Consider the following 12,701-nt stretch of genomic DNA (forward strand, 5'->3'; position numbering starts at 1 on the left):
CAACAAAACCACCCATGCTCGGTAATGTAAGAAAAGCCATGAATAAGATACTAAACATCTTAAATATTTTGGGAATCGAAATGGTCGTTCTGCCCATTTCGTCGAGATAAACAAGACGCATAATTGAATGACCAACAAGTACACTTTTGAAAACGTTGGTGACCAAATTATTATATTCGTTTAGTTGAATGACCAAAACAAAAGTTTATCATAATTGGATGACTAATGTTGTAGTTTATCCAATAAGAGACAATAACTAAATGAAGAGAGCTAAATGTTTGAAGCAAACCCTAACGTAAGATAAAAGCCTCGGAATTATCATTTTGAGAAAAAAAATCTATATAGAATTTTTTAGAATGTTTAAAATATTTTATATATTTTGAGTTTGTTTTAATTTTTATAGATTTTGAAAAAGAAGATTATATTTTTAAATTTTTTTTTAAGATTATTTTGAATTTTTTATAATTTTTTTTAGAAAATTTCAATCTATTCATTTTCAAAACTAAAAACTTAAAAGAAATATATCTATACAAATTTATTAATTTATTTTTCGGATTTTCGAGTTGTGCAAAGAAATGATATATTGATACAATAATTTAAATGACTCTAAATTTATTTGAGTAGATGCTTACATAAATAGGTTGTCTACTCAAATTTTTAATTTTCAAATTTAATTCGATATTTAATCTGAAACATGAATTTTAATTTTTTGTAATTATATAAATTAAAATTAAAATTTAGTTTAAATGTATATAAAAATTTTTTATTTTAATTTAATTATACATTTAAAAAAATAAAAAAAATCAATATATTTTTATATTAAATACATTTAAATATGTGTATGTAGAATGTCCATTACCTTCAGTTTAAATCACGTTAAATCACGTTAATCGTATTTATTGTGTTTGGACTTTACCTTAATATTATAAATAATAAAAAAAATTCTAAAAAAGCCAAAAGTAAATTAAACTGTGGGAGGGGTGCCTGCGACTTCCATGTCCAAGCCCATTAATGATTAACCTCAATATATAATACAAAAAAAGACACCCTTCCTTTTTTAACATTCATTTGGATCTCTCTCCTCTCCTCTCGTCTCTCTATCACTAGGGTTTTGCGTCTGCTCATTTGTAAGTAAGTCCCCATCCGTTAGCTCTTCTTTACTATCTAACTCTATAATCTTAATCTCTTTTACGTTTATACTTTACTCTTTTTCTTCTTTTTTTGTAATATATATCTTTCTTAATTTCCTCTTTTTTCTAGCTTTACAAAATGAGGTTTGCATAGGGTTTTTTTGGTCCCCTTTTCTCGGTTATTTTTTTTCATTTTTTTCTTGAATATCCATGTCCTACCAAACGTCAGGTTCCTGCTTCGCTAGCTTTCTGAACGTGAGAATGTTAATTCATTTTAGTTCTATTTTGTCTCTGCTTTATCTCAAACAGGTCATTTTAATAGTGGGTATTGATGTTTAAACAGAGAGAAAAAAAAAGAGAGAGTTTCTTGATTTTAAGTTTATATATAGTTATGGCAAAACCCTTGGTTCTGGGCTTTACACATGCACATATTGTCATAGCAGTGCTTGTTGGCCAACTTTTGCTTTCAAAGAGCAGCTTTCATTTTTTTTGATTCTTATCTTTTAGGGTGCCCCCTTTGATTATTATATGATATGGATTCCATCCTGTTGTCTTTTCCATTTTATTTTATTATATTGTCGGGTGTTTTTAAAGATACTAAGTAGTTGGAGGCAAAATGTAATTCTTACCTCTAAGCTAAGGAAGAAGAAGAAGAAACATGCATAGAAAATGTCATCTGTTGTGGGTATTTTCTAATAAGTTGAAAAGAAGACTGCTTGATGAACCTGAACCTAGTATTTTTTTTCCTTTTTTTTTTTGTTTATGTATGCATGTAAGTGAAGAAAGGCTCCTTAGCTATTTTTTTAGATAAGTTGACTTGGCTATTAATTTGGAGATTACTGCTTTTTTCATAAGAGTTTCTTGTGCTGACAGTTTCATTAGTCTGGTAATGGGGAAGATGCAATTTGATATTAAAATGCGAATTCAAGTTTTAGCAAACATCTTTCTCTTTCCTTTATTTTCTTTTTAATTTCTCCCTTTCATTGTCTTATTATGGTACTTTCTTAATTTCTGGTTCATGTTGAAGTCAGCTTGCACAGTTTTTTTGCTGTCACTGATGTGTATTTGATTGCATGTGACGCTAGAAAAAAACCATTCTACTTAGGCAACTTGCCTGCAAATTGAGATTAAGTTGTAGAAAGAATGTATTAGCTATATTTGAATCTATGCTCAAGTGTCCTTCCCTTCAGGAATGACATTGGTTTTAATTGCACTAATCAGCCTGCCTTATCAGTAAACCTTATAACCTCTTTTCCAAGTTAATATAGTTGAAACTCTACTAATGAGTATCCATTGGTTTTACAGGTTATTTGACTAGTATACCATTAGTCCTTCTCCGCTTCATTGTCTGTGCACAATAATGCTTCTGTATGTTTAATATGATCAAGTAGGATACTTACAGTTATATTTGTACTTACTAGTAACTTTTTCCAATCCAAACATTTATTGGATTTATGCAGGCTCTTCTACTTTTACTCTACCCCACTAAGTTTATGGAGCTGTTCTCATGTATATTTCCCATAGCACAGTCATTTGCTAGTTATAATTTGAAGACGAGTTGTTAATTAGCTGAATGCCTGAACATATCCTTTCCGTTTGATTGGTTACTGTTCCATTAATAATAACATTTTTGGTGGTTACTGTGAATGTATGTTTGTCTTAATGTGCTATTTTCCAATTGGGGAATGTTTAATAAGATTTTTTTATTAAAATCTGGGCATGGTGTTTGTTGGTAAATATCTGTTTCTGTTACACAAGTTTTGGTGACTAGTGTCTGCCTCTTGGGCATCAATTTTTTATTTATATATTGTGTTCTTGCTACTATTCCTACACACATTTTCGCTGTTTAGCTTAGTGGTCTAGTGAGAAACTAAAATTTGATTTCTGATAATTTCTTTGAATTTACCACTTCTGTTAATAGGCAGATATCCTAGTTTTCACAAAAAGAGAAAAAAACTCAAAAGAGTTATTGTTTCTTGGCTTCTTGCTGCAATGGGAGATGCAGAAAATGCCCTTCCACCTTCAAAGAAGAGGGCTGCTGGAAGAGAAATTTCTCGGGATAACCCTGGACTTGATGATGAGGAAGATTCTTCTGAACAAGAGACTGGAACTTTTAAGAGGGCTAGTGAAGAAGTGTTGGCAAACAGAAGAATTGTCAAAGTTCGGAGAAATCAAACCACTTCAACTGCCTCAGCGAATCCCTTCTCTGGGATTCGCTTGGTCCCCCCTACTGAACCAACTACTACTCCTGCTGCACCTAGTTCAGCCCCTGAATCTGGCACAATCACCTCTCAGGTTACAGCTGATGCACCAATTTCTAGTGAGAAAGAAGTTTCAGAAGATGGGAAAAATAATGTTAACAAATCTGAAAAGAGTGAGGAAGGAAATGACCGGGAGCCAGAGAAAAATAATGATGAAACTGAGCCTGATAATGCAAAGAGTGAAAGTGAGAATATTAAGCAGTCTGAAAGTAAGAAGGATGAGCCAGTTTCTGATGCTGTTTCTGATAAGGAAAGTGCTGAGGATAAGAGCAACGTTGCTGTAAATGAAGAAACTCAAAAGGAGGTCAATGATGAAAAACTGGCGGGAGTTGAGGCCAAGGATGAAGATAAGAAAGGTGACGAGACTGCAAATGCTGATAACAAAGATAAGAGTAGTGAAAATGCCGATTCAACTGCAGAAGGTGCATCATTGAGTTCATTCCAGCAGCTTTCAAGTAGCCAGAATGCCTTCACAGGACTCGCTGGCACTGGATTTTCTACTTCTTCATTCTCCTTTGGATCTACCACAAAGGATGGTCCTACAGGTGCTTTTGGTTTTGGCCTTTCAACAAATGGAAATTCATCCCTCTTCAACACATCAGGGACTTCAATTGTTTCTAAGAGTGAGGGAAGTGGATTTCCTGCCATGCAGGAGGTTCCAGTTGAGACAGGAGAAGAGAACGAGAAAGTTGTATTCTCTGCTGATTCTGTGCTGTTTGAATTCATAGATGGGGGTTGGAAAGAGCGTGGGAAGGGAGAACTTAAGGTGAATGTCTCAACAGCTGGAGCTGAAAGAGCCAGGTTGCTCATGAGAGCTAGAGGAAATTACAGGTTGATTCTGAACGCAAGTCTTTACCCAGATATGAAGCTGACAAATATGGACAAGAGAGGCATCACTTTTGCCTGCATGAATAGTACTGGTGAAGACAAAGAGGGTCTGTCTACATTCGCTTTGAAGTTCAAGGACTCTTCCATAGTTGAAGAGTTCCGTGTTGCTGTAATGGCACACAAAGGTAACACAGCTACTGTTCTGAAGACTCCTGAAAATTCCCCTTAAGCTGCAGAAGCTTGAAAAGGTATCTCCTCTAGATCTGATCTATCCTGAACTTGCCATTACCAGTAGTCCTCTTTTGTTATTGAGGAAGTATCGTTGCTTGGGCATATGCTTTTATAATACCTATGCTCTTATATGTAGCAGAGTCCGAGTCAACCGAGACCAGTTCAATCTGTTTTTGATTGTTATAAATCGTGTATGTAGGAGAGTCAGTCAATAGAGACCAATCAAATCTTTTATCGGTTGTTATAAACTATGTAGCCTGCGGGAGAATGTTTCAACCTCTCTTGTTTTTCATGGTTCCCGTCATATGGAATTAAACAACTTCATGAGCTGCCAAGCTATCAAGATATGCAATGTTTACTGTTTACTATATCTGTGCCATTGGTATGGGATTAATATGTGGAATTTCAGTGTCATTTATGTGGGGGTTGGGAGGTTTATAGTATGATAGGATTAAGTATAGATATGTAGCTATGATGATATTTCAATTTTTTCAGCTCATTCGGGCACTGGTTTCGGTGTGTGACCGAGTGTATGAAAAAACAGAACTTAAAAATTTGAACATATTCGTATACTGAAATATTTTATCTTTATTAAGCTTTGAATGTAAGGATGGAGTGGCTGGAACAAGTATGGAAGTGGAAATGACAAATCCGAACTAAGGCTTGCTTTGTTTGTGATTAGATATTTAGAGGTGAATAGGAGATTGACGTATTTGAAACTTGGTCGAGTAGTTTGGGAGTGTAATTTAGTTTTTGAATTTTTACTCGATTTAGAGTACAAATTATCCAACTTATTGCTTTAAAGTTGAAATTGAGATTTATTATTTTTCATTGGACACATTAGTTTAATCAAACAAGCTGTTGGACGTTTAAGGTGAAAATTAGTCAATTTTGTAACTAAAGGATTTATGAGTAGATTGTAATTGATTGATTAAGTCACATAAAAAACCATAAAGAAATTATGTTGATCTTTTGAAAGTGAATTTACGTTTTTAATTCAAATCTTACAAAATAACTTCATTTTTCCCAATTCAAATCTTAACATAATTAATGGGAATCAATATTTTTTCTAAGGGTAAAGCATATCATCAGTTACTCAACTTTTAAAAAATAATAAATTAATTTTATTAACTATTTTTAATGACATCACAGACTTCTTATTGTCATTTAGCTGGCCAGTTGGTGGGTTTGTTGTTATTTAAACAATCGCATTTAAGAGCCCTGGCTGGGCAGTATAAGAAGAAGAGAAAAAGAAGAAGAAAAAAAGAAATAGAGATGTCGACCGTGATTCCAATGTGCTATTGTGGAAACCCAGCCAATTTAAATTTTTTTTGGTCCAATGACAACTTAAGTAGGAGGTTTTTTGGATGTAAGAAGTATGAGAGTGGGTTTCGAAATCCATGTCGTCTTTTCACCTAGTTTGATCCACCATTGATGATTCACAAGTTTGTTGTTGAGTGTTTAGAAACAAGTTAGAACATTGAAGCATGGAAGGAGAAGGGAGAGAAAAACATGGTGTTTGGTGCTATTATTTGTAATGTTGTTGTTGTTTAAATGAAAAACCAACTTATATGATAACTGGTATTGCTGTTGTTGTTGAAATGGAAAACCAGCTTATGTGATTGCTAGTATTGAGGTTGTTGAAATGGAAAATAGTATTATGGTGTCGTTATTTGGTTTCAGGTTTTAGATTAAATTCTTTATATTTTCTCTAATGAAATTGATTAAATAAGAGTTGCTTAAATAGAGCAAGTGTTTACAACAAGAGAAAAAAAAAAGGCCAAACAGAGCAAGTGTTTATATACTAACCAAGGCAAGAGCAAATGTGTAACACCCCTCACCCGTATTCAATGTCGAAATAGGTTTACGGAGCATTATCGGACTTATAACATAAATAACCATCCATTTCACATTCATTTACAATATCATGTAATCAACATTCAATACTATTCACATCGTCCCTATTACGAGCCTATGAGGCCCAAAACATGCATTTGAAGTGGTTCGGGACTAAACCGATAGCTCGAGAAATTTTTGAAACACGTAGAAAAATTTTCAAACTACAGGGACACACGCCCGTGTCACAGACCATGTGGACATTCGAAATGGGATCAAATGGCCGTGTCCCAGTCCGTGTCTGACCCCATGTAATTCTCTAACTTGGGTCACACGGCCAACACACACGCCCGTGTGCCCTAAGAAATGGCCACACACGCCCATGTACCAGGCCGTGTGTTAGGCCATGCCAATCTTGTAGGGTACACTAACTTATGCCATACGGTTAGGTCACACGCCCGTGTGCTGGGCCGTATAGAGCATACTGACTTGATTTCTATTTCAACACCAGGGGATACACGGCCTTGTAACTTGACCGTGTGTCATACACGGTTGAGACACACGCCCGTGTCTCTACCCGTGTGGGCAAAAATAGGCTATTTACCAAGTCATTTTGCCACCCAAACTTGCTTACACCTACATCAACCCAATTGGCACCAAAACATGTCATAATTAGGCATTCAACCAACCTCAATCAAGCATAATTCATACCATTTCAGTACCAACCAATACAAAACACATCAATACCACAATGTGCCATTCAATTTCCTACCAAAACTCATAATCTCAAATCAACAATATAATCACTTTCAAACATGCATCATTTAGCCAAATTCAATTCTCAGCCATTTAGTACCCCTAATTACCAAATACTAACTAACATCACATATCCATAATCAAACACATAACAAGAGTCATTTACACAATTATATACACAACCAAATCAACTAAAATAAGCCAACTCTTATGACTATATACAAAACCAAACACTAAATATTTACAAGCCATTCAAATGACTAAATTTATTAACAACATATATACCAACATGACCAAACTCCCTATACATGCCATATACTCAAATTACTTAAGTTCAAAAGTACCAAAGTGATAATTGGATAGTGCGATGAAGTCTCCGACTATTCCTGAATCCGAGCTAGCTTTGATTTCACTATAAAACATGGAAAATAAATAAAGTAAGCTATAAAGCTTAGTAAGTTCGTATAACAATAAAACTTAACTTACCAAATATGCACAATTTAAGCAATTTAAACATATCATAACATATCTCATTTTGAACCATCAACCTACCACAAATTTCATTCATAAGGTTAGATACAAATTTCACAAGTTTCTTGAATTCAATGCTTGTACGGTTTATGTACATACCTGAACTATCTAGTATCAATTTCATACTCATCCACATCATTGATTTACCCGTTGAACCATTCGGAATACTATCAGATACTCGGGAATCTCGCACCCTAAGTGCCACATATATAGCCGAAGCTATCTCAATCTCGTATCACATATAATGCTTACTCTTGAGCTATCAACGGGTCTACTCACACAAGCTGATGGTCATGATGAAGCTACACGGTGTTGCTCACATAAGCTGACGAGTATCCGCAACACATGCCGGATAACTCAGCCACCGGTAGGATGTACGGACCAGCGCCCAAATCACATAACCCCTAATGACATGTCATTCGTATCCTAATCTATTCCTAAGGTTCAACCGGGATTTTCTCACTTACCGAATCATCGTTGAATATATCTGCAATGTCGTATTCACAATTTATGCAATATCAAGGCATTTAAAACAAAAATATAATAATGTTTAATACATACGAACTTACCTCGAATGCAAAAACGATGAAACGAGTCGATTAGTCCAAAATCTTATTCTTTCCCCGATCTAAATTTGTATTTTTCTTTTCTTGATCTAAATGTAATAAAAATTAACTTATTTAATTATCACTCTATTCAATTTAGTCCAAAATGCACATTAAGGTAACTTTACACTTTTGCCCCTAACATTTTAATATTTTTACAATTTAGTCCTTATTTCATAGAATTACAAATTCATGAAATTCAACCAAAACCCATGCTAGTCGAATTCCAATTAGGTCCCTAGCAGTCCATATTTTTCATTTATTTCACAATTTAATCACAAAGTTTACACAATTCACAATTTAATCCTTAATTGGACATTTTACTAAAAATCACTTAACAATGTTGTTTATCTAACAATAAGCATGCATTTTTTACCCTTAAACATCAAAAAACATATAGATTCATCAATGTGAAAACCCTAAACCTTTAACATTTTTACAAATTAGTCCCTAGGCTAGCTGATTAAGCTAGAACGATCTCAAAAACATAGAAATCATTAAAAATGGGACAAAAATCATACCTAACTGAGCATGAGAAGCTTGGCCGAATGTAAACCTAACAATGGGTTCTTCTCCTTTCAATATTCGATTGAAGAACCATAAAAGATGATGACTTTAATTTTTTTGTTTTACTAATTTATTAACATGTATTTAAAATTTACTAAAATAACCTTATTACAAAACCATTTAATATCATTCATTTTATGTCCATTTGTGTCCACTTAATTTAATAATGGGATAATTGCAACATAAAACCCTTAACTATTTAATTTCATAGCCATTTAATACCTTTACCAATAGAACATCACTTTTGCACTTTACGCGATTTAATCCTTTTTATCGAATTAAGCATTCAAAAAATAAAATTTCTTAATGAAAATTTCACACATACATAATATCATTCTGTAGACATTAAAATAATAATAAAATAATTATTCTGACCTCGGATTTGTGGTCCCAAAACCACTGTTCCGATTTGACTAAAAATGGGCTGTTACAAAATGTATAACAATATGTATATATGTAAGTATGTATGCATGCGGACGTGTGTTTGTGTGAATGTGAAGAACCATAAAAATGAACTTTGCATCATTTGGGAGATTATATTTCATGGTGAGTAGAAGCTTACAGACCGAAATGTCATGGGCTAGAAAGGGTATCAGCTTGCTTGTATGTTTGAGCTGAGACTTGAAAGTTGAAAGACTAATGTCAATATCATACATTTGTATTTTATTTCATTTGATTTTCTGAATACCCTATGGGATGTTTAATCTTCTTTTAAGACTTGAAAGAGTATTTGGTTATTGTTTTTCATTTACTTATATTGCATGGATCAATGCTCCCTTTTATTGAATCCTCAACCGAAGATAACATTTTTCATCATCTTTTTTTGGACTTTGTCTCGAATGGTAGAAGAGACAAAACAGATGAAACAAAAAGCATAAAACATTGGTAGAAATTATACTTCATTCATTAATTAAGGCCAAATTGTTTACAAAAGGAATGGCAAACTATTGCCAAATTTGCCTACAATTTAGTACAATTCAACTCATTTAATTGCGACAAATTAAAAAATATATTCAATAACTATTTGCCTAAGTTAAAATACCAGTAGCAATAATAGACAAATTTACAAAAAATAATTTGCCTAAGTTAAGAAATCAGTAGCAGTAATAGGCAACTTTGCACAATAAACTCAAAAAGTTAACAAAATAAACTTTCGGTTCACAATGTCATCGATGGGTCTGAGACAGATGACTCTTAAGTAGAAGGCATCCATCTAACAGTGGTTGGTTCTCCAGTTGCTTTCCTTTTAAATTGAAGCTTTTCTCTTAAGACAGCTTCTTGGTAAGTTGGGGCAGCTTGTTGATGAGTTGGGGCTATTTCTTGGTGAGTGGGTGTAACACCCTTAACCCGTCTCCATTTCCAGAATAAGGTCACAGGATATTACGACGATTAACATATTCGATAATATTTAAACACAATTCAAAAATCAATGTAAAAATCATAAATCAATGTCCAATCAATAATCATAGCATTCATACAAAAACGGAACTTAAATTGGGCCTTCAGAACTTAAAAATCAATTTAGAAACAAGCAAGGACTAATCTGAAACAAAACAGAAAAATGTGAAAAATAATATAAACAGGGGTCACATGGCTATGTGGCTAGACCGTATGAACATTCGAAGTCGGGACACACAACTGTGTCCCAACCCGTGTGTCCAGCTGTGTGGGTATTCGAAATATGGCCATACGACCGTGTCACAGGCCATGTAACATACTAACTTGAAACACACAACTATGTGTGGTACACGACCATGTAACAACCTGTGTCCCAGACTGTGTGCAACATAATTTGCCTTAAAACTAGCCAAAACATTAACCTTTTCTTGCACAACAAACCATACCATTTCCAAACATTTTCATATGATCAGAACACTTTAAATCATACCATAAACATATCAAATCAACCATCCTATGAACCTAACTAATATGCCACCAAAGGCACCACAATTCATACACCAAATCAATCCAACCAACATCTTAAGTTCATTAATTAAGCACATATTAAACATACCAAAACAATTTCAAACATACATGTCATTCAACCATGGTTTAACTATCATCACAAGGCATGCATAAGTATTAAACAATCTATCAATTTATACCATAATTTACAATCCATTAACTATAAACATTAAGGCATACATAAGCTTACACCACTCAAAACATACCAAATTGCCAAACTACAATCAGGCCCTATTACATGGAAAAATACACATATATCATTTAATCTAAATTTCTATCCAATGTGCCCTTATTGGTACCACAAGTTAACATCCAAATCAACTCAAACTCAATGCCCTAAATTCATACTTCAAGCTTACCTCATGCACCTACCATTTAACCACTTTATTCACACTTCAATGAACCAAATGCCATCTAAATCACAAGGCATTCACAAGTGACCAAAACTCATACTTACATATATACATTTATAGGCCAACATCAAGGCATATAGGCAAATAAACTCCTATTACATGCCATTTATAATTGTTAACCAAAACAATCAAAACTACCAATATGACGAATGAATAGTGTGATGGTGCTCTGACGATATTCCAATCGATCGAGCTTTTCGATGATCTAAAGGAAAAGAAAACAACTAACGTAAGCAATAATACTTAGTAAGCTTGTATAAATCTTAAACGTAAATTTACCGAATAGGCTCAATTTATGTATTTCATAAATAGTTTCTTTGACATGCTTAAGAGATTATCCATTTCTTATTACAACTCCAATCTCGCAAGTAAGGGGGTTCAATAATGAAACCTCAAACATCCATCCATATCAAGGAATATATACTAAAAGAAAATCCATATACATAATATTCATTACATCTTTAATATGTAACATTCATACCTTCAAAGCTCTTATGCCAAAACATTTCATTCCATGTATTATAGTTTCTTAACATTTTATATAATTAAGTTCATTCGTTTAAGCCTTTATTACATGTTGAACCAAATGAAACAAAGTAGGATACCCGGGAACCATGCTCAGACAAAGTGTGCTTGTACATGTAAGCTGTGGGTCAGGATATTAAGCTACACGATGCTGCTCACACGAACTATGATGAATCCGCAACAAATGCAGGACCTTAGCTATCGTTAGGACATCCAATACCAGCACCCGAAATTGTATAACCCCTAATGACATGTCGTTTGTATCCTAGGTCTTTACAAGGTTCAAACGGGGCATATTACATCCTTTGATTCCTTTTTCGACATAACATTTCATATACATATTCATGAAATTTACATTTTTCTACAATTCGTCAATTGATCACCATAATCATTTAATCTCATTAAGCATATAACACATAATAATCATTTAAGTATAACTAACATAAATATTCATTAACATTTAAACAAATTTACAAATAATGAATTAACAATTATACGAACTTACCTCGACAAAAACAGTTGTAAAAACGAAGCTGACGACTAACTCGACATATTAGCTTTTCCTTTTTTTAGATCCGTAAGATTCGTTTCTTGATCTAAATAATAATTTTCATTCAATTAAACTAGTCAAATAACTTAATATAATTAATACAACTTTTAACCCTTATCAATTGGAAATTTACAAAATTACCCCAATATTTTACCTTTTATGCAATTTAGTCCCTAAATTCGAAAATTGCAATTTAACCACTTTTAATTAAAATTCATGCTAGCCGATTTTCTCTTAGTCTTATAACAACCCATATTTTTCCTTATTTCACACAATTTACAATGAATTTTACTATTTCAACAATTTAATCCCTAAACATTAAAATCATTAAAAATAACTTAACAAAATACATATATTTAACAACCAAGCTTAATAATCTATCAATTAAATTCACAAAAACACTTAAACCATTCATGGAAAGTCCTTAAACTTTTAACAGTTTTACAAATTGACCCCTAGGTTAGCTAGATTAAAGCTAAAACGACTACAATAAGATAAAAGTT

At 33.2% G+C, this 12,701-nt stretch overlaps 1 protein-coding gene across 2 annotated transcripts; it reads left to right on the forward strand.

Annotated features, from left to right (window-relative positions):
- Positions 1-1,000: 1,000 nt before the first annotated feature.
- On the forward strand, positions 1,001-4,818 carry LOC107951895 (nuclear pore complex protein NUP50A). Of its 2 annotated transcripts, none has more exons than XM_016887064.2 (2): positions 1,001-1,131; positions 3,052-4,818. In XM_016887064.2, the coding sequence occupies exon 2, from the start codon at positions 3,123-3,125 to the stop codon at positions 4,446-4,448; it is 1,326 nt and encodes a 441-aa protein (XP_016742553.1). In that variant the 5' UTR covers positions 1,001-1,131; positions 3,052-3,122; the 3' UTR covers positions 4,449-4,818. The 2 variants fall into 2 exon arrangements, with proteins under 2 accessions (XP_016742553.1, XP_016742554.1); XM_016887065.2 differs by having other exon boundaries at positions 1,001-1,127.
- Positions 4,819-12,701: the final 7,883 nt, after the last annotated feature.

The sequence above is a fragment of the Gossypium hirsutum genome, chromosome A02, assembly GCF_007990345.1.
Source record: "Gossypium hirsutum isolate 1008001.06 chromosome A02, Gossypium_hirsutum_v2.1, whole genome shotgun sequence".
NCBI classification, from domain to species: Eukaryota; Viridiplantae; Streptophyta; class Magnoliopsida; order Malvales; family Malvaceae; genus Gossypium; species Gossypium hirsutum.

Excerpts from the sequence above, each read along its gene's own strand:
- LOC107951895 (XM_016887064.2), top strand. The coding sequence starts at position 3,123 with ATGGGAGATGCAGAAAATGCCCTTCCACCTTCAAAGAAGAGGGCTGCT.